At 35.4% G+C, this 21,248-nt stretch overlaps 1 protein-coding gene across 1 annotated transcript in view; it reads right to left on the bottom strand.

The window, feature by feature from the left end:
* LOC116162347 (neurexin-3-like) overlaps window positions 1–13,321 on the bottom strand; it is a 37,658-nt gene extending 24,337 nt beyond the window's left edge. The window contains exon 1 of the mRNA XM_031475967.1: window positions 11,783–13,321. Within this exon, the coding sequence (XP_031331827.1) occupies window positions 11,783–12,373 (591 nt within the window). The 5' untranslated portion in view covers window positions 12,374–13,321. The remainder of the gene's footprint in view (window positions 1–11,782) is intronic.
* Window positions 13,322–21,248: the final 7,927 nt, after the last annotated feature.

Genomic DNA, 21,248 nt, shown 5'->3' with positions numbered 1-21,248 from the left:
AACGGTGACTAAGTACTGTAGGTGTATTTCGTTGATGGCGCTTTTAGTTTTGTCTAGAGGGGGGGGGGGGTGGCGGCATCTCACCCGCCGCGGCATCTCACCCGGTTTTACCTTATACATATTCACGATGAATGAACTAGAATTATAATAATATATGTTTATTTCTCAATATAATAACATGTAGTACAATAAAAAAAGAAAATTAAACTTGTAAATAAATCATATTGGGAAATAGTAGGGGTCCCATAGACAAACGTCCGTGGTGAGACCTCCCTCATGTATTGCATATTATATACCCGCGAAAAGAGAAAATTAGGGAACTAGATAAAGGGAGATGGAAAAATGCTGAGAATTGGCATTGTGATATGAAATAAAAAATAAATAAGTGTCTCACAATATTCACCTGTTAAAAGTAATTAATAAATAAGCTAGCTATAACTGATTCCAGTTTGATGCAAAGAATTGAAATTTGCGCACTTCAATTTCGCTGATATTGTCTACGCATAGAGAAACAATATTCAATTTCGTTAAGTGAGAAAGTTAGAGTATTGCGTGATTAATACATGTATGTAATAGTACATTGAAATACAAGTGCAGAAACGGTATTATTGAAAAACGAGTATAAATGTAGGAACACGAGCGCCAGCGAGTGTTCCTATTATACGAGTTTTTCAATGACCGTTTCGGCATGCGTGTTTCATACTATTTTTTCTACGAAAGTGAAAAATTCTTCTCTAGAAATTAGAAATTTCAACTAGCCAAATAACGACAAAAAATCGTATGTCTGATCGTAGTTGGATGTTTCAATTGTAAATGATCCAGTAAGCCGGTTGCCATGACAAAACATAATTGTTTGAAAAATCGTAAATTTAAGTCAAACAATTTGTGGCGTAGTGAAAAAGTGTTAAGATAGATTTTGACGAAACTGAAGATGAAGAAGGTATGTGCACCCCGCCGGACGTTGCGGAAATGGCTAATGCGGTTTCGCATGAATTGCTACCCCAAAAGTCTAAGCAGCGTTTCGGAAAGGAGCGTTTTCATAAGAGAACAAATCGCTAAGTTTTTGAGAGAAGCGCCTGATGAAACATTTGTAATGATGAAGGTTTGTGAATTTCTTATTGTATTTTTAAATCATAAATAAGCATAATTTAATTACAGGTTGCTCTCGTCCTTGGAGTGGCTGGAGCTTGCCGTCGGAGCGAACGTTGTAAAATGACTGTAACGTATTTCACAGAACAAGATACAATTTTATTGATACCTAACGATTCCTGACTCCAAGAATCATGTCCCAAGAACGTTTTCTGTAGCAGAAGGCAAAGAAAATTCTACCATTGCCTGTCTTATATAACGAAACTGTGAATAAAGCAATACAATTACAAAGAGTTACTTCGCATATGTTTATTAGCGTGTAGAAAATGCGCGCAGAAAATATTTTTGCCGCACTAGTGTTTCAAAGACCTGTTTTCACAATCAATTTACCTACAAAAACAATCGTGTTTCTACACTTTCGTAGAAAAAATCTATTCCACCTATAATATGTATTATAGGTATTCCACATATTTACCATTGATCGACATTGACTTGTACGAATGTCACATAAACAGTAAAAGGAACAGGGTTTACTCTAAACCCAGTTCCTCGTTTGTGCAATGAAACCGACGAATAATAAATGCATCACGTAAATAATTCAAAGCAATAATCTCTATTCAATAACGTCCTTTGACAGGACGTGCATGAATCTCATGAATAGGGAATGTCCGGATTCGAATTGTTCTGACTATCGCATTACTGGGAAAGTCATACTTATGCGCGATTTCCAGCTAATGCTACAATAATAATACGCTTTAAATTTTGTGGAATAGAAGGGTAAACCAGCATCACTCCAATCACTCCCCAATTACTGTCATTTGTTTCCAAACGTTAACGCAGTCTACCCAGTCGAGGGGAATTTAACAGTTGAAATACTAAAAGATAAAGCACGAGGTTAATTTCAAATTACAAATCTAAGCATTGATTCCTAAAAAAAAGTGGTGATTGTAATTTAAAAAAATTCAATCTTAATTCTTATAGTATACGTATAAACAGATAGGTACTTAATTGGAAAAGCGGTTTTCGCATTAGGTCCTGCTATTGAATTAAAACAATGTATGGCCTTACTTAATTGATTAATGTCGTAAAGTCGACGTTTCCGCATATCTCCATTGCATCTTTATGTTCATCGCTTTATTCGTCACCGATAAAAAATAAACGGGCGTGCAACGCTAAATTCGTGTAACTTTGAAATTGGGGGCATATCTGTTGTGGAATTAATGTCGTATATGTGTACAACGATAAATTCTGGATTACGTAACAGAATTACGAAAACAACCAATTGCCACAATGGCTATCCCGCAAGTTTGTTGAATACATATTGTCGTTTAGGGTACCTATATCCATCTTCTCGTTCGCTTTTTATGTTTTATATGTTTTATCAATAATACTTTAAATGGACCTATTCGCAACGACCTTATCTTAAATTCTTTTTGGTAATACATAATAGCAAGTTCTAGAGACAGTATGCTCAGAATTAGAAGGAGATAATCAATTTACCATACAAATTAAAAAAAAAACCGAACACCGAACCGAAACTGTTATTCCCTCAGAAATGGAAACTTATAGAGAACCGGCACACCCAATATTTTTTTCGGCTCTTTTCGATTTTTTTACAGTTCTTAACAGGTTATTATTGGAATAATAAAGGACGCATCGGCAAGACGTAGGTTCTGAAAATTGATAAAATATTACTCTATGATTACCGTCGGTGGATTATAAATTTTTAATACGGTGGCGAAATTGAAGACAGTATACGGATGGCGGTGGCTGTAATATAGCCACTACTGTAAATGTAAATAATAAAAGGAGGGGCCGAGGGAGGGGCGAGGTTTTAGAAAATAAAAATAAAAGTTAGTTACACTGAGTATACGTCACGTTTGGGTATTCATGACTTTTTACTTCTTTTTCACACCTTAATTCATTAACAAGTTAGGTTGTTCTATCGAACTTTTTTAATGCCACACTAAAAGACTAGAACCGAAAAGAACCGTTATGGACCGAAAAAAATTCGCAGAACCGAACCGTTACTTTTTTAGAACCGAAACCGGACCGGAACCATTATAAATATTTTCGCTTAAATATAAACAGAACGGGAACCGATATTTCATTTGAGTTCGGGTCCCTGCGGTATATTATAGTATGGATAATAAAATTATTGATTGTTATTTGTTGAATCCTTATTGAATTGGGAAAGGGAAGATTTATAGTTCATATGACAAGTGTAACATTTCAGTATAGGGTATTCTATATCTATGAAAATGTTAACATTAATGTATACCGACCATATGAAGTAAATCTCAATTGTCGCCACAATATCTCTTTTATTTGGCGAGATAAATATAATTTTATATGTAATCGACGCATTTTTTGTTTTTCAAATGCAATGCCTATGTTTTTTAAGATCTTTGAAAAGGGCAATCAATTTGCTGTACGACAACATCAAATATGCATGTGGTTGGTATAAGTACAAAAAAAGTAGAAATTCTTTATTCAATATTTAGAAAACTTATTAAATCTAGCATGCCAATTCTTTAAAATTGCGTAAGGGGTGCAAAAATAATCTTTTCGGTACATGCACATTCGATTTTCTATAATTCTAAAGCATTGTAGTATCTATTTTTACCCGACGCTAAACCCGATGTAGTAATCAACGCTTTACCCATTAAATAAGACTTTAAATATGCAAATTTAGCGGTATTGTCCAACGAGTTATTTTGGTGACTCGTGACGTTAAACTGTAATTTCTATTCTCGGTAGTCTTACCGTTCTCTGGTAGTTGCTTTTTTTATTATTACCCACATTACTGGATCGCTTAGGCTGGGTTGAATCCTAAGTTGAATCACTCCCGTTCAACTCCTGGTGCAATTCTTCACGCAAATGCAGGTCTGACTTTATTCGACGTTGCAGCTGTGCAATAGCCTTGGTTGCAGCATCCTCATACTCAACGATTTTCTTACACTCATCCTCAAATTGTTCCTCTTTGAAGGAATGATGTGGTGTTCTGTGCACTGACCTCTAGTTAAAATTAGATCAGTGCATGTAATCAAATGAACCCTACGTTTTGACGAAACAGCATTCAAGATTTTGGTAATCGGTTAGGGCTGCCTCGAATGTCAAGAAGGACATTTTGAACATTTGTTGTGATTATTTTCATGTTATTTAATATTTAACAATTTCTTCGTTAACTTTAATGTACATAACCAAAAAATCATTAAAGGCTGGCTCAACATAGGGAAACACGTACCATTGCATGCAATGTTCCAATGTGAGATAAACGCACTGTATGTATAAAAATCGCCCTGAAATATGTACCGTCCTCCGCCCCTTTTAGGCCCGCCAGTGAATCTATTCCGTTTCCCCATAGAATCTTTCAAATTAAATTTCTGTCGAAAAAATATCTGCGTTAATGTAGAAATTCTGCTGATTAACATATATCAAAAAATGCATCTCCGAAAATCACCGATAATATTGGTAATTTATTAAAAAAGATGCGTATGCGAATATGCGCTCTGCTAGCCCCACATGGTCGTATATGCGCAAATCTAGTTTATCTCTAATACGATAATTTTTTAGTATATCGAGCGTCTAGGAGTTCATTAACTAAAAGGATGAAGTAATTCTGGTAGGATGTCTACTGCACGTGGGTATAATTTGAAATTCGCGGATTTTTCTACACTCGATGCAAGTATAAATCTGTCGAAATTTTACTTCAAATGATACACATCATCCACAACATTTTGTAGAGATTAAAATCTTGTCGTAGTTCCGTTTAGAGGTGCGCCATCTTGTGGCTAGACTTTACAAAATTGAAAAGACCTTTTGATGCAATGCCTTTAAAAAAATGAATTTGAAGAAGACACCGGCGGGGGGGGGGCGTAGCACAAACACGAAGGATTTCTGACCCTCGATTTATATGAAAAAAATAATATTTGTTTTGGTCCCCTCTATCGCACACTTTTTAGGCGTACTTATTTGCTACACCGTGTATGGCTTGCAAAAATAATTGAGACCCAGCAGTTGCAGTTCCAATGTTGGTAATTAGGAAAAGATTCATTTGGTCAACATATCGTTATTGCAAAGTAACGATTAATGAACTGTGAAATTCAAACTCGTTCTCTGAAAAAATATTGTTCGAGAAGCTTACGCCTAAAAGAGAATATTTATTAACTTCTCTAACCCCTGCCTCCACTATTACTTCTTTATTGGAACTAGTCGTCACATCCATCTTTATTTCAGCCAAGGATTCCCGATGACGCTAAAATTGTGATATTTATTCCATTGTTCGAATTAATCAAATTCAATTTAATATATTTCGTGTGCGTCAATGTTATTTAAGAACGGAGTGGATCAATATGTTCTAATTTGGATAACGAAGGATTTGTTGCAGATGTAACGCTGCCGTGATTTTAAAAGTGAAGTGACGTTGACTGACATCCTATTTAATTAAGAATGATCTAAGTATTACGTATACAATGGTATGACTGATTATATTAAAACCGTACAATAACATTTCATCAATTAACTAAATGTAACGAAAAATCTGTTTACTGTGTGTACGTTGTACTTACTTTTTATTTATACTAGATTACTAGTGTAACTTAAACTACTTTTGAAATAACCCAAAGCCACCAGAACGCATTAGCAGCCCATCAGAATGGCGAATTTATTTTAAGGAACAAAACAACAGTACCATAAATGGTGATTGGCAAGTTTAAATTATTCATATTTTAAATGCCCAATGAAGGGTGATCAATTCTAACCGTAACCTACGTGCGTCTTATACGAGCACTCCAGAGATGAAAATGTCAAACGTTTAAGCAATTTACGTTAAACTATAAGTTGAAAACTGCCGCACCAAAATGAAATTGTTATAGAACATTACATAACATAACATTTTAGTATTATGCTTAAGGGGCAACTCCCAAGTGGAACTTCTGATACCTAATAAGGAGCAGATATTGTTGTCGATCTTTCGTAGATAAGATACCTTTTATTTTCGTTAGGCATACATTCATTTCGACTTTCCGACAAAGTTTCAAGATAACCTTAAAATCTGAGATGGCATCTTCAGCTATTATTTAAAAGTGGAATGTAAAAGGATCTCCATTTTTTCCAATTGGGATGTTCTATTCATTCAACGAATGTAATAATTCCCTTCATTTTATAAAGCAAACCCGCAAAGCCGATTGAACTAATGAAGTATTTTCTAGATCGATATATGTCTGGAGCAGGAACATCCTACTGAATTCGGTTCGACTAAGCAGTGCTCAGCTTAATCGACAAAAACTAAACAATGGTACGCGTACACAATGGAATAGGTATCGGTAGCAATTACCCGAACACGCATTTATACGTCTTCCATTGTAGTTGAATTCCGCTATATAACAAAACACGTTACCTAATCCATCTACGTTAACTAAAGAATAGACAATGTGCGATGCTAAATTGTACATTACTAACTTGGAAGCTTTTCTATTATGTGAGACGAGTACGTCCCAATATACAGATTATGAGTATTGGATGAATCCTAACAATCATCACAGATGCATATGTTTGACCGGGATTTGATTATGATTCCTGAAATTGTAACGTGACATGGGGTTGATTTTTTTGGAATATTCGTTAGGGGTACGTAGTATAAGGTATGGGAGTATTAGGGAGCATACGGGGTATTCAAATAAGTATGTGACATTGGGTTTCTGTATGTATCGTGCCCGTTAATGGGTTGTTGGCGTGTAGGGCATTGAGAGTAAATAAGGCTCATGTCTCTGGACAACGTAGAATTGCAAAATTCAATGGTCGCAAGAGTTTGATTACCCTGGCGCGCGTAATTCGTGGATTTAACCGAATCAAATGAGCTAATGATTAGAGATGGCCGACTTCATTAATAAAGCACCATTTTGTGACATACACAAAATAAACTCTGTGAAGAAATAAGTTCTATTTAAGACCTTGCGAATTTTTTAACAAAATTGCACAATTCGAACTAAAATCGAATGTGCTAATGTATACCAGCTCCAATTACTCGGTAAAGAGAGACTATTTTGTTCTAGATTTAAAAATCCGCTTAGAATCGCTCGTGTGCAATTAATATGAAACAAACAGGAAACCCGGTCATCGCCATCTTCATCGACTCAAGTACTATATTGTACTAATATGGGTGTCAAGTAATTTGGTGGACATTTGATTTGTGATCTCAAACTAAAAATTATTTGGTCAAATCTTTGAACTAATTTGGAGCAAATATCGAATCTAAATACCAAATATTACACATTTTTATACACACGGTTTGATACAATCGTCTTAAAGTGACAATGAATCAAGAAAGATAGGTGACAGATCCTGCACATTGAAATCTTGCCAAGAGATGTAAAATTTCTCGTGACGTAGTCCTTTCTGTGGTCTCCTTGTATTTTAAAAGTTACGACACACCCCGTTTTTATTAATATAACTGAGGGTTGCTGATTTTAACAAAAAATTGAAACATTTTGATTCTTCTCACTTATAACAACGGCTTCCCCAAACACGAATCTATTCCAAATTTTGCTAGGAAACTACTCGCTCTACTGCGATTAATACGCAAGATTAAAACTCTCGATTTTTCTCTGAAATTCTGTGCGAAAATTTTGCTTGTTTTTTTTGAATAAATTGATAATGTTTGAATTTTTGTGAATTTTTAAATTTCTTTTTGCAATTCTTGTGCATTTCGTAAGAGAATAAGGTCACATTTTTACTATTCAGGTAGACAGACGCCAAAGACAAGAGGATTATATCATTAGATTGTCTACTTTATCCTCAGGCACATTCTAATATTCTGCCTGGTACGAGTGGTTAAATTATTTGTGCTTTTGGTGCGCATGCGCGGATTGAGCGCGAGCATGGCTGATATATATTGTACGAGACTTTGTTAGTAGCTGCTTTGGGTAGCATGTTAATAAATGGCTAATTATTTATACAGTCCATTATATCGTCGTACCAACGAGATTCCACAGCATTTACTTAAAAGGTAAATACAGTTTCTTGATTTTGGGGAAACATCGCTTAAAAAGCGTTTCACGGTGCACCTTTTTCTTCAAAAAGCACCATAATTTATACACACTAACAGACCTACTCACAGTAATGCGACAGTGGCGTATGGCTTTCCAGCGCAATTGAAAACTCTGTCGATTGTTCTAAATCTTTACAGAATTCAAGAGAAAGTTTGAACTCTATAGCCATAACAATGCTTTTAAGGCCTTTCCCAGATTATCCCAATTATATATAATTATTACCTATCGACAGCTAGAAGGCTGTAAATAAAGCTCTAAGAACTTCAAAACGTGGCACTCGGCGACTACTGCTTTCTTTCTCACACTCCTTCATCTCCTTCTTTTTGTCACGACGTATTATAGAAGACAAAAACGCGCGCACCTGGGTTCGAACCCGCGACATCAACAATTCGGAGATGGCGGCTTTGCCACCCGAGCTAACCAGACTCTCAAGCTTTAGATGACCTTCAGACGAGTCACACAACGCATCAAGTGGCTATACTCAACAAATAAATTACTAATTTTGCGCTACTCGTGATGCTACTTTATTTGTCTTTTGTGTTTTCTCGTCCATGACGTCCACTCAGCCTAAGTTTATCTCTAGGGTCATAATAAGCGGCTATAGAGCGTAGTGCGTGCCACGCAACCTCTCTGGAATTCGTTGCAGCTACGGTCATGAGATAATGACTAAATCAAGTGGCCTGAGCACATTTAAACCACGTACCTATAGCTTTACGATGCTCACAATAGCGGTACGAATATTATTATAATTAAGGGATCGAAATTCTACCAAATTTCATCTATTATTTGCGTTTTTGTGGAGTCCATTGAATTTTTCTGAATTCTTTGTATTTTTCTAAATTTTCCAAATATGCCTCAGTTTGAATGAAATTTCGTGAATGTCTATCGTATTTTTTTAGGATTTTTCAAAATTTTTGATTTTTAATTTTTGTGTACCCCTATTTTTGTTGATGTTTCCGCCTCAGAATATGCTGTGTATTTTTGCATTTATGATGGTTAGATAAGTATAGTTTCTCACCATTTGAAACTACATACTTTCAAACTATTTTGGAACAATGGAACCATTTTCCTAAAAAAGTATGCTGCAAATACAAACGTGACCAAAACAAACCAGCGTTTTATGAAACTTACACAAACTAACACAGCTTAATTACAAATGTATACGGGGAACCCAAGGGAGAAACGAAGTATAATTTTTTGAAAACTACACCGTTTAATCGAAAATTACGTTCGAACACGAACAATTCTGATTTTGGAATAACATTAACATGAATGTAGAACTAGGATCATTTTTTCAAAACTAAATTTATTAAAAACTGACGGATACGTTAACCATGGACGTGTGGCGCAGTGACATGGAAGCGCGACTGGAGTACTAAGGGTTCCTGGTTCGAATACGGGTTTGGGCGTGGATATTTGTAAAAGTACAGAGCATGAACTGGCTGAAACCCCGCCCACTTAAAAATAAAGTAAAAAAAAACGAATGTTATCAAAATATGAGATAATATAATATCATTCCTAGATTTTCCGCCGCTCCGTTTTGGAAACCTATTATTTTTACTAATCCTATCCCTTAAACAATGTCATATGTGATTGTGAAATACTATATTAAACAGCGTACGGAATGCCATTGCAAGGTTGCCGTACACTATCTTTTTCTATACAGTTGCATCTGACAATTTTTCATTGAACGTCACTAAACCGGGTAGTCATTTCGTCATATGTCAAAGAGTATACCTAATAGCAGTGAAAAGAAAAACCTAAGTCAATCTTAAAATGTGTTGGTATTGGTAATGCCATCTCTATCCTCTGGTTTTTTTAAAAACTACACCCAGAAGACATAGTAACAATAATAACAAAGAAATACAATCACTTGAAACACTTTGCATATGCATGGAATGGCGATTACGATTTATATTAATTTTTATATTCATATTAAGAGCAAAAGACACGGGCCGTGTACAAACCTTGAGGAACTTCACATGTTTTTTCAGATTTTACGAGCATCTGCCATCAAATCTTTTTTTTGTTTTTTAGTATCCATTTATTTAATACGGCAGGTAAATTTCTTCTTTTTTGCGATGTTAATAGTAGGAGACCTAGTGGCACATTTTTAAACATTTTTATTAATGTTAATATTTGGATATAATATACTAATAACTATCCGAACATCTGGAAGCAATGTCACGGATGGCGTTGCGGTGGTGGGTGGTCGAATATTTTGAAAATTCAAACATAGTTTTATTATTAATTAACCTTGTATTATTTTATTTATATGAATGTACTGAAATGATAAATAATTATACAAGACGATTTTTGCGGTATACAGATTTTGAAAGACGCCATTAATTACCCGTAATATGGAATTGTCGCATTTATACTACCTATATCATAAACGAAGACCATCACTGCCGTCCGATTGGCGCACACGACTAGAACGCCGACTTTGAACGCGCCGTCGCGGGTTTGAACCTCGGATCAACGAAAGTCGAAAGTAATCTAAAAACTAATGCATAAAAAAAGGTTCATTAACAATAAAACTCTTTGACTTTTCAAATTTTTAACCCTCTTCGACCATCCACCACCGCCGCGCAATCCGCGAAATTTCTGCCAGACGCTCGGATATGTGAATGTGCCACTAGCTCTTAGATTATAAAAGAATAGTTACTGAATATATCAATATTTAGCTAGCAAATAACAAATGATCTGTAAACAGCAATAGAAACAAATTTTAAGAAGAATACCTATCATTCGCTAGTAGTATCAAAGAGTATATAACGTATACTCTTTGGTAGTATTGAGCATTGCAAACCGTTATTTATTAGACATAAAATTATGACAGTTTTTTCGGCATTCATACACAAGTGTATATTGCACACTTACACAAATTTACATACGTCTAAGAAAAATTCGTATTTCAATAAAGGTATGTCAATAAGGTACGTTGAAAAACTCAGCACACCATGTCATCGCACTGCTCATTTTGAAAAAACCCTGTATACATATGCACCCAAATATTTAATCACATGCCGGATAGCTTGAAGAAAAACGAAGATATGAGCATATACAAAAAAAGAATAAAAACATACATTCACGCATTGCCTTTATAATCATTTAACAAGTTATTCAACCTTAAGCTTTCCGTTTAAGCTATCTAATTAAAAATTAAAAAAAAAATGTATAATTATAGTTAAGCTAGAACGTAGATCACCATTGACATGTTCTATAATGGGAAACCATTCAAAAGAATAAAGACGGATTATGATTATTATTTAAACTAAGTACCTTAAAATTATTTTTTCATTGTTGGAACCAATAAGACCAAGGTTGGTTTAGTTTACCTGATAAGATAGCTTTAAGATTTGTGGTCGCTATTCTTTTTATATTCACTGAAAACTTATGCTAATATAAAATCGATACCTACGTTACCAGATTTTGAATGGTTTGCATTGACTCCATTTAAAAATGTTTGTACTAATAATAGCAATTTGCTTGGCGGTTGCATAGGTATTACAAATAATGCATGCTTAAATAGAGGATAGAATCGAACTACCGGCAGTTTTCGCAAAGATAAAAGGTTTGCGCGTTCATAGGAAACATTAAAAGGAAATTTGCATAGGATAAATATTAAATTTCCTTACCCTGTGGTCCTTTGGTCTCGTCTCCTGCCTTCTCGGCGATCCACCTTCCGTATCCGGATAAATAAGATTCCGTACGGCTCCGACAAAACGCGGTTCAAAGATTACACTTGGGAGTGCGAGAAGGGTTAATTTATTGTTATACCAAGTGGGCATCCCTCCAACAAATACATCAGAATTAGTCGAAAATCGTCCGAATTTGAACTCCTTTCCTCGAGACGTTCTCATTTGAGAAACGCCATCAACAGTTAGCACAGTTCGCTCGTCATGTCTTTGCACGTGTACTTTATGCCAATGTCCGTCGTTAAGATCTCTTCCTACGGTTATAATTTGAGCACCACCGCCTAGATTAAATCGCAACCTCAATGCGCCTTCGACTAATTTAATTTCGAAAAAGTCGTACGTTCCTCCATCATCCGTGTATAAAAGAAGTCCATTAGGCTGATCGGTTTTAAATTCAAATTCGAGACTTCCGTTCGTACCGCCACCCCATTTGCGAAATTGAGAATATGAATTGGTAGATCCGTCTAAAAGAAAACCGGAACAAAGCCCCAAAAGAGCAAAAGCAGAGTAGATAAGAAGCCGCATTTTCATTCGTTATTTATTAAATTATGTCACCGAGAAAATAAGCCTTCATTTCCAATTCGATCCTCAAATACATTACACTGATAATAGTACACCTTTAATTTGAGTATTAATTTAAAATCTCCACACTGATTAATTATTTAGTTTTCCATTTACTAGCATTACCTTTCCATCAATTTTAATAACGCGGCTTTGAAGATTTAATTATACGTTTTTCTTAATTATCTTTGGTCTCTTGGAGCGTATTTTTCAAAATATCTATTGCAGAGTGAATCCCTCCCTCCGTTCCGTCTGTCAATTAACCAATTTGAAATAAGCTACGAACGATGCCTGTCTTTATATTTTTGTTGTGGATCTCCCACAATCACTTCTTTTTACATCGATTTGCAGGACGTCTACCTAATTTACGTTCGATATTTTTCCACTTTTACACTAATGGGTATTGAAAAACGTTTATTGTCACTTTATACACATTATCACCCCAGGCAAATGCCGAAACAGTTGCGCTTCTCCTCTTGATTCATTTATAATTCAAATGACTCCCTTCAAATGATAAATTTTGACATTGCGTTATACAAATGTGTTAAAATCGCGAAAAGAAAACTGGAAAAGCGAAATTTTCATTTACCTCCGACGGTAATGCCAACTATTGGCCTAATGCACAGGATGTGGCAAAACGCGCTAATAAAGTTAGTGTATATTGTCCACCGAGCAAAAATGAATTTAATATTAGAAGCAATTGAATGGCGGCGGCGGTCAGGATACAGTATGCCCGATGTCGCGATGCTGCACTGACGCTGCGCCTTGGAAATAGGACGCCGCGCATGGACGCCTGCGCCCGCTTTAGGGGTAGTCGTCGTACGAGACATGACGATGGTGGCGGCAACGACCAGAAAGAATTTCATACTGATGCAATTGCTTAGATTGAAGGGCGTCTGCTCGTATTTTGGGGCGAAAACCTTCTTGCTAGGCTGCTAATTAGCGCTGAGTGGTTTATTAAACTTTTTACTTTCGTACTCCTTTGTGAATATTTCGTATATAACGGAGATTTGACAAAGATTTTTCAAGAAAATTCCCAGAAGGTTATGCAAATACGGTACACCCACGAACTACCCTTCCCTTTTGAACATGCAAACTTGCTGAAACTAACTACGAAAGTGTTACTTATAATGAAGAAATGTTTAGTTGTTACCGAAACTTCAATGGCTCGTTATACACAAGGGGTGTCAAAGCGAATCTGGCCAGTGGGATAGCATTTATCGCTTGAATATTGTACAATCAAGAATTAACAATAACTGGAAGCAATCTCTCCAATAACGTTTGAGCTTTTGTTAAAAATGCACAACACACCACCGCCATCCCACGCAAAATAAGGTCCTCATTTAGTCATTACTTACTGTGTACCACACCAAACAAGGCAGATTAATATAGATCTAGTCTTACACTTAGATTGTTTCCACATCTCCTTCTCTCCTAAAAGTTTTATTTTGGTAAAACAAAACCAACATAAAATTAAAAAACGCTCTCCAACATTACGTCAAGTGTCATGTCAAAAATTAAAAAGTTCATAAACAAAATTTAATTTCCTACTCAACCTCCCCCAGTTTATCAATACAGATAATAAAATTTCAAATTTATAAACAATTCAAAATTGTATCACACTTAAATTTCCTCTAAAATAAACAAATTTATCGTTGTTTAAAGGTTAGCGAATAGATCAACTAATAATTGCTCATTGTAAAATATACAATAATTGAGTTTTCCCATCGGCATAATATACAGTGTGTAAAGAGATGGGGTATACAAGAGGGAATTTTTTTTAAAATATTGATTTATGAAAAAAATTTATTCTTCATGATATTTTTTGCTTGCTTTGAAAGTACCAATAACGTTTCGATAATCTAAAATTTATTTATAGAAATCTGGAAAAATAATAAAATTAATTTTTTTTATTAAAAGTTATATCATTCTACATTATAATCAAGATCGAGGCATTTTCAAACAAGTATAAATTGTGCACAACTCTTGTGCAGATAAAGCGCATTTTTTTAACCGAAATAGCTTTTGTTTTGACATCACCAATGGATATATTTCTTGCAGACGTCTCAATCGCCCTTTGTGAGTACTCTCTTCCGACAATCCGTTCTTGAGGTATAAGGGAATATTATATCCGATCACGATAAGAGGTCGAGGAGGAGGGCTATGGTTGGTAGAAATTAATTCCCTTCGTTCAGAGTACCATTTAGGATAAAACTAGTTTCACTCCTCCCTCCCCCCTCCCGCTTTCCCCCATCCCCGTACTTTGATAAGAGGACAAAAAGAAGGGCAGTAGTTGGTAGAAAACGGTTCCTTTCCTTGAGACCTTTAATTAGAATACAATGCACCACTAAAGGCATGCGTATGCAAAATCTGAGACCAATTGGTTGTCGTATGTAAAAGTTATGCACGTTTTACTTTCAAAAACAGCATCTCAGGTAATAATTCGGGGGGGGGGGGGGGGGGGGGCTTTTAGACATGGAAATTTGATGGCCGTCTGGCACACTTTCAAGGTATAGGCTACCTACTGCAAAAAATTCCAGGACTCTAGGACAATTCCCCTACAAGTAGTTCGAAACGGCAGAAGTGGGTCCCGGCGGACGGACGGATAGACGGACTAAACGCACTTTTTTTTTTAATTCTTAAAAAATGGGCTAAAAATTGTTAGGTTTTATACTATTTTAAGTTTCGTTTCCTGAACTATATTAGCAGGTTTTGTTTTCTATTGTAAATTTAAAGCGCGCATTGCAACTGAAAGGTCATGCAAGTTTCTCCGTTATCAGCGAGTTAGTCCTGCGAATTCCATTTAACAATTGGTGTTAATTGGAATATTCTGGAAATTTGGGGTTTCATTCCGACTAATTTGTATATAATTAGTATAATTAAGAATTGCCATTTAAATGAGTTACAGAAAAACCGTTCGATTGCGCTGGGCCTTCTCTCAAAAGAAGCGCTCTTGAAGTCTGACATCGGTCTCATATTTTTCCGACGTCGACGAAAGAAGTAGTTAATTAAAAACAATTTTAATTTTTTTGAACATATCGAAGGTATCAGCGTACAAGATGGGAATTCCAATTTCTCCCTACTAGAAATGGACGTTTAGATAAATAGAAAACGCACTATGAATGTGGATCTTTTACTTTTGCATCATCGCAAGCTACATTATGCGAGTACTCAAATTTGTTAACTTTGCCGTTTGTGTTTTGTTACTTTGGGGAGTTTGCCTTAATTTTGTTTTAGTTTTTCCGAAGTGACCGCCACCATCCTCTGAACGCGTCCGATTCCTGGGATCGCCGTTCTCCGTTGGAGTTACCTGGAGCACCCGCCACCGTGATTCCAAATCCGGATCAGAAGAATGTTTCTGAAAACTTGGTGGCGCCCGAAGCACTCCCGTTCAGCCGTTTGTTGCCGCCGTTCCGCCGTCTCCTGCTGATTATCACCGCGGTCACCGTCTACATACCAATATTTTGTATAAATTACCGCTGAATGTTTTTTTTCTGTCATTAAATTTCATTTTGTAATTATACCGTTTAATTTGTGATTTTGTGAAGAAAAACTGAAGCCACTCTTGCTGCGCGAGCTTCCGGAGAAAATTCGTCGCACCACCATCAGTAACGTCTTGTCGGTGGCAACCTCATTCTCTTTGTCGGTACTCATTTTCGACATCCCGCGTTCATGCACAATTCCCGTTTGGAGTTTTGACTGCACCATTGAGTTTGATTTTATTAATATATATCTTCGTGAATATCACGTTGGAGTTGTTAGTTGGAATTACCTTCATACCATTGCGATTTACACCCCTTAGAGTTAATCTGGGCGCAAGTTAAACGTTATTCTGTAACTGCCTACAAAATTTGTGATGTGAAAACACTTTTAGCAGAAGATATCGACAATATAATCAATGAACAATGGCAAAATTGCGGGAAACACACTAAAGAGGTAGAAAAGAAGATGTGGGATCTGGATGGAATAGGTAGCAGATAATATGATGGAAATCATAATCAATTTGGATTTAGATAATTAAATAATAAAGGTATTTCCCCTATTGCGTACCCGCGGACATAGGTACTGTGTAATATTAGCAACCACCGAAAAGTAAACTTTTATTATTAGAACTAATAAAAAATGGAAATCTTCATCGAACGTAAAAGATACATCTTAAATAGCAAATGAGAGCAGTGAATCGCCTTACGATAATTAAAATATAGTAAAGCATCTATCAAAAGAACACACTAGATTACACTGTATATAATAAAATACATTTACTATCCTCCTTGTCGTTCCAAAAAATGTCCTCATCACACAAACATTCTTCGTTAACACAAGGAATGTAATATCCTTATAAATTAATACTGAATATTTAGTGAAAAGCTTGCTTTATTTGAAAAACAAACTGCGAGCTCCAGATCGAGACACTGAAATTTAAACGTTCAAAAGTACTTTGTTAAAAGACCCTCTGTCCTTATTATATGCCTAAGGGTGCATATGAAAGCGGAAACAATTATTTATTTTCAGAAAACGTAATTTAGGATAAATAACACAGAAGCGGATACCATTATCCTCCCCAAAGAATAATATTTGCGAACTTCTTAATAACTGCAGCTCCCCTATTTTTATCTAATTAGGTTGCCGAGGAGAACTTTTCTCAAGAATGTACAAACATTCCTTTACTTCAGTTCGTCGTATAATTTTACACGTTAAGGTTTCTCATAGTCGTAATAACGTTCAATTACATTAACAAATCTCGATTTACGTGCTTATTCACATCTCAAGATCGGAGATACGTGCTTAAAAGCAAAATTTGAAGTTTATGATAATCTCGATAAAACACTCCTGTAGAAAACGTGACCAATTAAGCCTTACGCATGTCATTAAAATGGAATCTGTAGGATACATCATAATTTTGTATAGGGCGTTTATTTTAAAACCTTTCAATATGCTTCTTTTGATGATGTCAAATTTATAATAAGATAAGAAAGATACAATCACTCTTTCGATAATGGGGTACAAAGTAATGTGGAGTCCAGGTTATCGCTAGTCATCGCAAAGTCGAAATTTGAAATTGTGATGTCCCCATAGTCCATTGAAATAGTCCTTTTAACATTAGAGTGTAAGGGGAAACACTGGAACTACTTGTGGCTGTACACACAAATAAACCACAATAATAAATTAAAATCTATTGTTGTTCTTGCTGCACTGTCGAAAATTAAACGAAGTTTCGGTTTTTTCGGATTCAGCGTTCCAAAGTAAGGTAAGTAAAATTCCTTATTCCTTTCTATCATCATTTCATCAAAGATATTTTTTTAAAATAATATATTCTTCAATTTTTCTTTCTTCTTCTTTCTTCGTTTTTAACCATCCCCCTTTTAGAAAACATTATCCTTTCCCTAGCAATTCTTCTCATTCTGGTAGCTTCTTATTTTCATATTTCCACAACAAAGCGATCTTCGACCTGTCTATTGCTTTTTGCTGTATTTTCTACCATTTTTAGCGCCTTTTTGTCCTCCGAAGTACGCAAGTACCCAAAACCTTCGGTGCCAAAGATTTGTTTTACTATTTCAAGTAACGATCTTTTGTTTTTTGTTTTTCTGTTTACATCAATTCATTAGTTTCCATTCACCCGCTATTTTCTCCATTTTTATAAAACAATTCCAATTCTACAACCTGGTATAATATTTCACCACGCTTCCTTCCTCTACATGTCTAATCATCTCAGCAGATTCTTCTGCATCTCTTTTCAACTTGTATGATGTCCCTCTTTACATCCGTCTTTTTCATATCTGTCTTAATAATAATAATAGTATTTTATTCCATTTGTCAACAAATATCTTAAAATTTTTAAATTACATTGAATATTATATAGGTAAAAAACAAATTACACATTAAATAGCGACAAACAAGTTACATTAACCAGTAAAATATTCACTTATATCATAGTGACATTTGTCAACTAGAAACAAATATAATTTTTCTTTAAAGATTGATAATTGCCTACAGTTACGTATTATGTGAGGTAAATGGTTATAGATCTTAATTCCCAGATTGGAAGGTGAATTGATTCCAATTTTTGTCTTAGTGAAATGTGGTCGAAGATTATCATTACCTCGGATATTGTATTGATGTATATCCTTACTTTTAACCATCTTGTTAGAGTTGACATAAATATATTGACAGATTTCAAATATATACAATCCCTTTAGAGTGAGAATTTTATGTTTTCTGAAGAATCCTCGACAAGAATCAAATTTGCGAATATTTGCAAGTGTTCGGATAATTTTATCTTTTGAGAGAGAAAGACGCAACGAGAATAAGGGGATGGTCTCCATAAACAAATTTAGTAAGGAATGATAGAAGCTACTGATACGTGGTAGATCGGAATTAACCCTAGTTTACTGCCCACTAAAACTTTCAAGTTTACGGGCGTAGAGTGGAACGAACCCCAGATAAAAAAGACTAAACTTGGAAGGTACTCGAGCTCCCAGGCCAAAATATTGAAAGAAAAAAAACTTATGGATATTGAAAATGGCTGTGGGGTGCGATCCACCCCAGACCTGTAAACTTGAAAGTTTTTCTAAAAGTAGTGATAAAATAAAAACTCAAATCCTAAGAACGCCAAAAACGATAGAAAAGACTAAACTTGGAAGGTACTCGAGCTCCCAGGCCAAAATATTGAAAGAAAAAAAACTTATGGACATTGAAAGTGGCTGTGGGGTGCGATCCATCCCAGACCTGTAAATTAGGGTCGTGGTAGTGTAAATATAGTAGGTACGTAAGTTTCTAAATAAATAATTGGTTCTATTTAACTTATTGACTATATTAGTACAATGTACTTGCCAATTCAAATGTGTATCTTGCCACGTATTTTTTTTATTGTTGCTTCAGGGACGTAGGATCTGTATTTCAAGGAGGGCATTAAATAAATAGATTTCTATATATATTTCAATGAGCCACAGAAGCAACTTGCCAGCTAGCTCTAAAATATTTTCTTTATTTCAACAAACGAAAATACTTTGAAAGGAAACTTAATACCAAATCAGACAAAAAAATTATCGTAACCAAATGGCTAATGTGAACGTAAATTCCAAGATATGATCATATCAGGGTTACACCAAATTCCTTTCCTTGTTTTTTTAACGTAAAACGACTTTTCTACATAACAATTAAGTAGGTAACAGGTGGAAATCAAATTAGATCTTGGTAAACATTGGGACGGCACAAACAGATATCTTATCTGGGTGGTAGAGGTTCTGCAACGGCTATCGGCATTTAACTGTCGTTTGATGAGAACGGCGCTCCAATTACGCCCCAAACTAATGACGTGACGTCTGCGTCTTAGTTAAATTTAGTGAGTCCAGAAAAAGAACCCTAAAAGGTATCAAAAAAAATGTTAGTAACCTATTACAGTAGAAGGTGGTAATTACCTCGGTGATCTTGAGGGTTATTCCACTCAAAGATTATTCGGAACCTATTTATATGTGATGAATTGGTTCGCCGCAACAGTTTTGCATGATTGTGTTACTAAAATGCAAAATTCTAAATTAATTTACATTTTTAGTGATATAAAACACTTACGTGACGTGATTCCAAATAATCCCAAAAAGGAATATTAAAGTAACAATCAAACACGGTAATTACTTTAATTCGTACAGATGATCCCAAAATTTTCGGCAATGATTTATTAATCAGTTTGACTTCAAGGAATTCACGTACGCAACATTTATCAAAATTGTTCTCTCTATCAGCGCACATGCAAAATCGTTGTAAGCGAACATAGGCGGGCCATAAAATGGGCATTGTTATTTAGTTACTAACAATTTTCGACCGTTACAATCTATATGTAAACCTAGAAATTTTGTGCTGGTCGCTTCCTGTAATTTATATTGATTAAAAGTTAAAGTTATGTTTTGTACATTAGATTGGAGGTGACAGAACCTGATAAAATTACTCTTCTTCTCACTTAGAGTAAGCAAATTAGATGAAAACCAATCATATAGCTGAGATAAATTTTTGTTACATATGTCTTTCCTGCAGCTCCCTACACGACCAGCATTCAAACATAGATAGCAAAGGCATTTTTGTGTACAATGTCTCGTTTTTCTTCCACAGATTTCGTCTTGAATTTCTCGTATACATAAATCTTGTGTTCTTCGGCACATTCTGGCCATTTCTGCAAATATTTCGCTTCTGTGGGTTTCCCAATAAACTATGTAGACTTAAACAAGTTTTCTATTCTTTCCGTCTACGTTATTGTAACATTATTAAAATTAGTAACATTGTTTATTGACGCTTCTAGTTCTGTGACTGTTCGGTTGGGTTTTTTCGTTCACACTTTACCGGCTAACCGGGTTCCCTGAATTCCGACCGCTACCTCCTTCCTCCTTGAGCACCTGATGTCTTCAATCCTTGAACCGGTACGTTTTCGGCGAGTTTCCAGCGCTATCACTTACTGGGCGTCTTGTCATGTTTGACATATCGTGGGAAAATATTGTTGTGTAAACTGCAGGAGGTCTCGTTTCTCTAGGTTGAAATAATGCCATCGATGAGAGCGAGCCACCCTTGAAGATTTGCGTGCTGTGAACGTAATTTGGGTTTCGCATTTGGCATTTCAGACGGGACATCCTGCACAATGTTGTAATTTATTTAATTTAGAACCCGAAGGGCACTTTGTTGCGTGAATACAGAATTTCGGGAATGGTCATTGTAATGTTTATTTTTTTCTTAAGGGGGGCACAAAAATAAGGAAACATTATTCTAAAACGACGTAAGAGAGAAGTCTTATCTGGACAAATGTCTTGAGAAAGTAAAGGAACTGTTTATTTGTCGGCTATATATAGTAGGGATTTTTGGT

The sequence above is a fragment of the Photinus pyralis genome, unplaced genomic scaffold (assembly GCF_008802855.1).
Source record: "Photinus pyralis isolate 1611_PpyrPB1 unplaced genomic scaffold, Ppyr1.3 Ppyr1.4_LG1, whole genome shotgun sequence".
NCBI classification, from domain to species: Eukaryota; Metazoa; Arthropoda; class Insecta; order Coleoptera; family Lampyridae; genus Photinus; species Photinus pyralis.
Note: the sequence above shows the minus strand (reverse complement) of the source record. Positions and strands in the feature narration are given on the sequence as shown.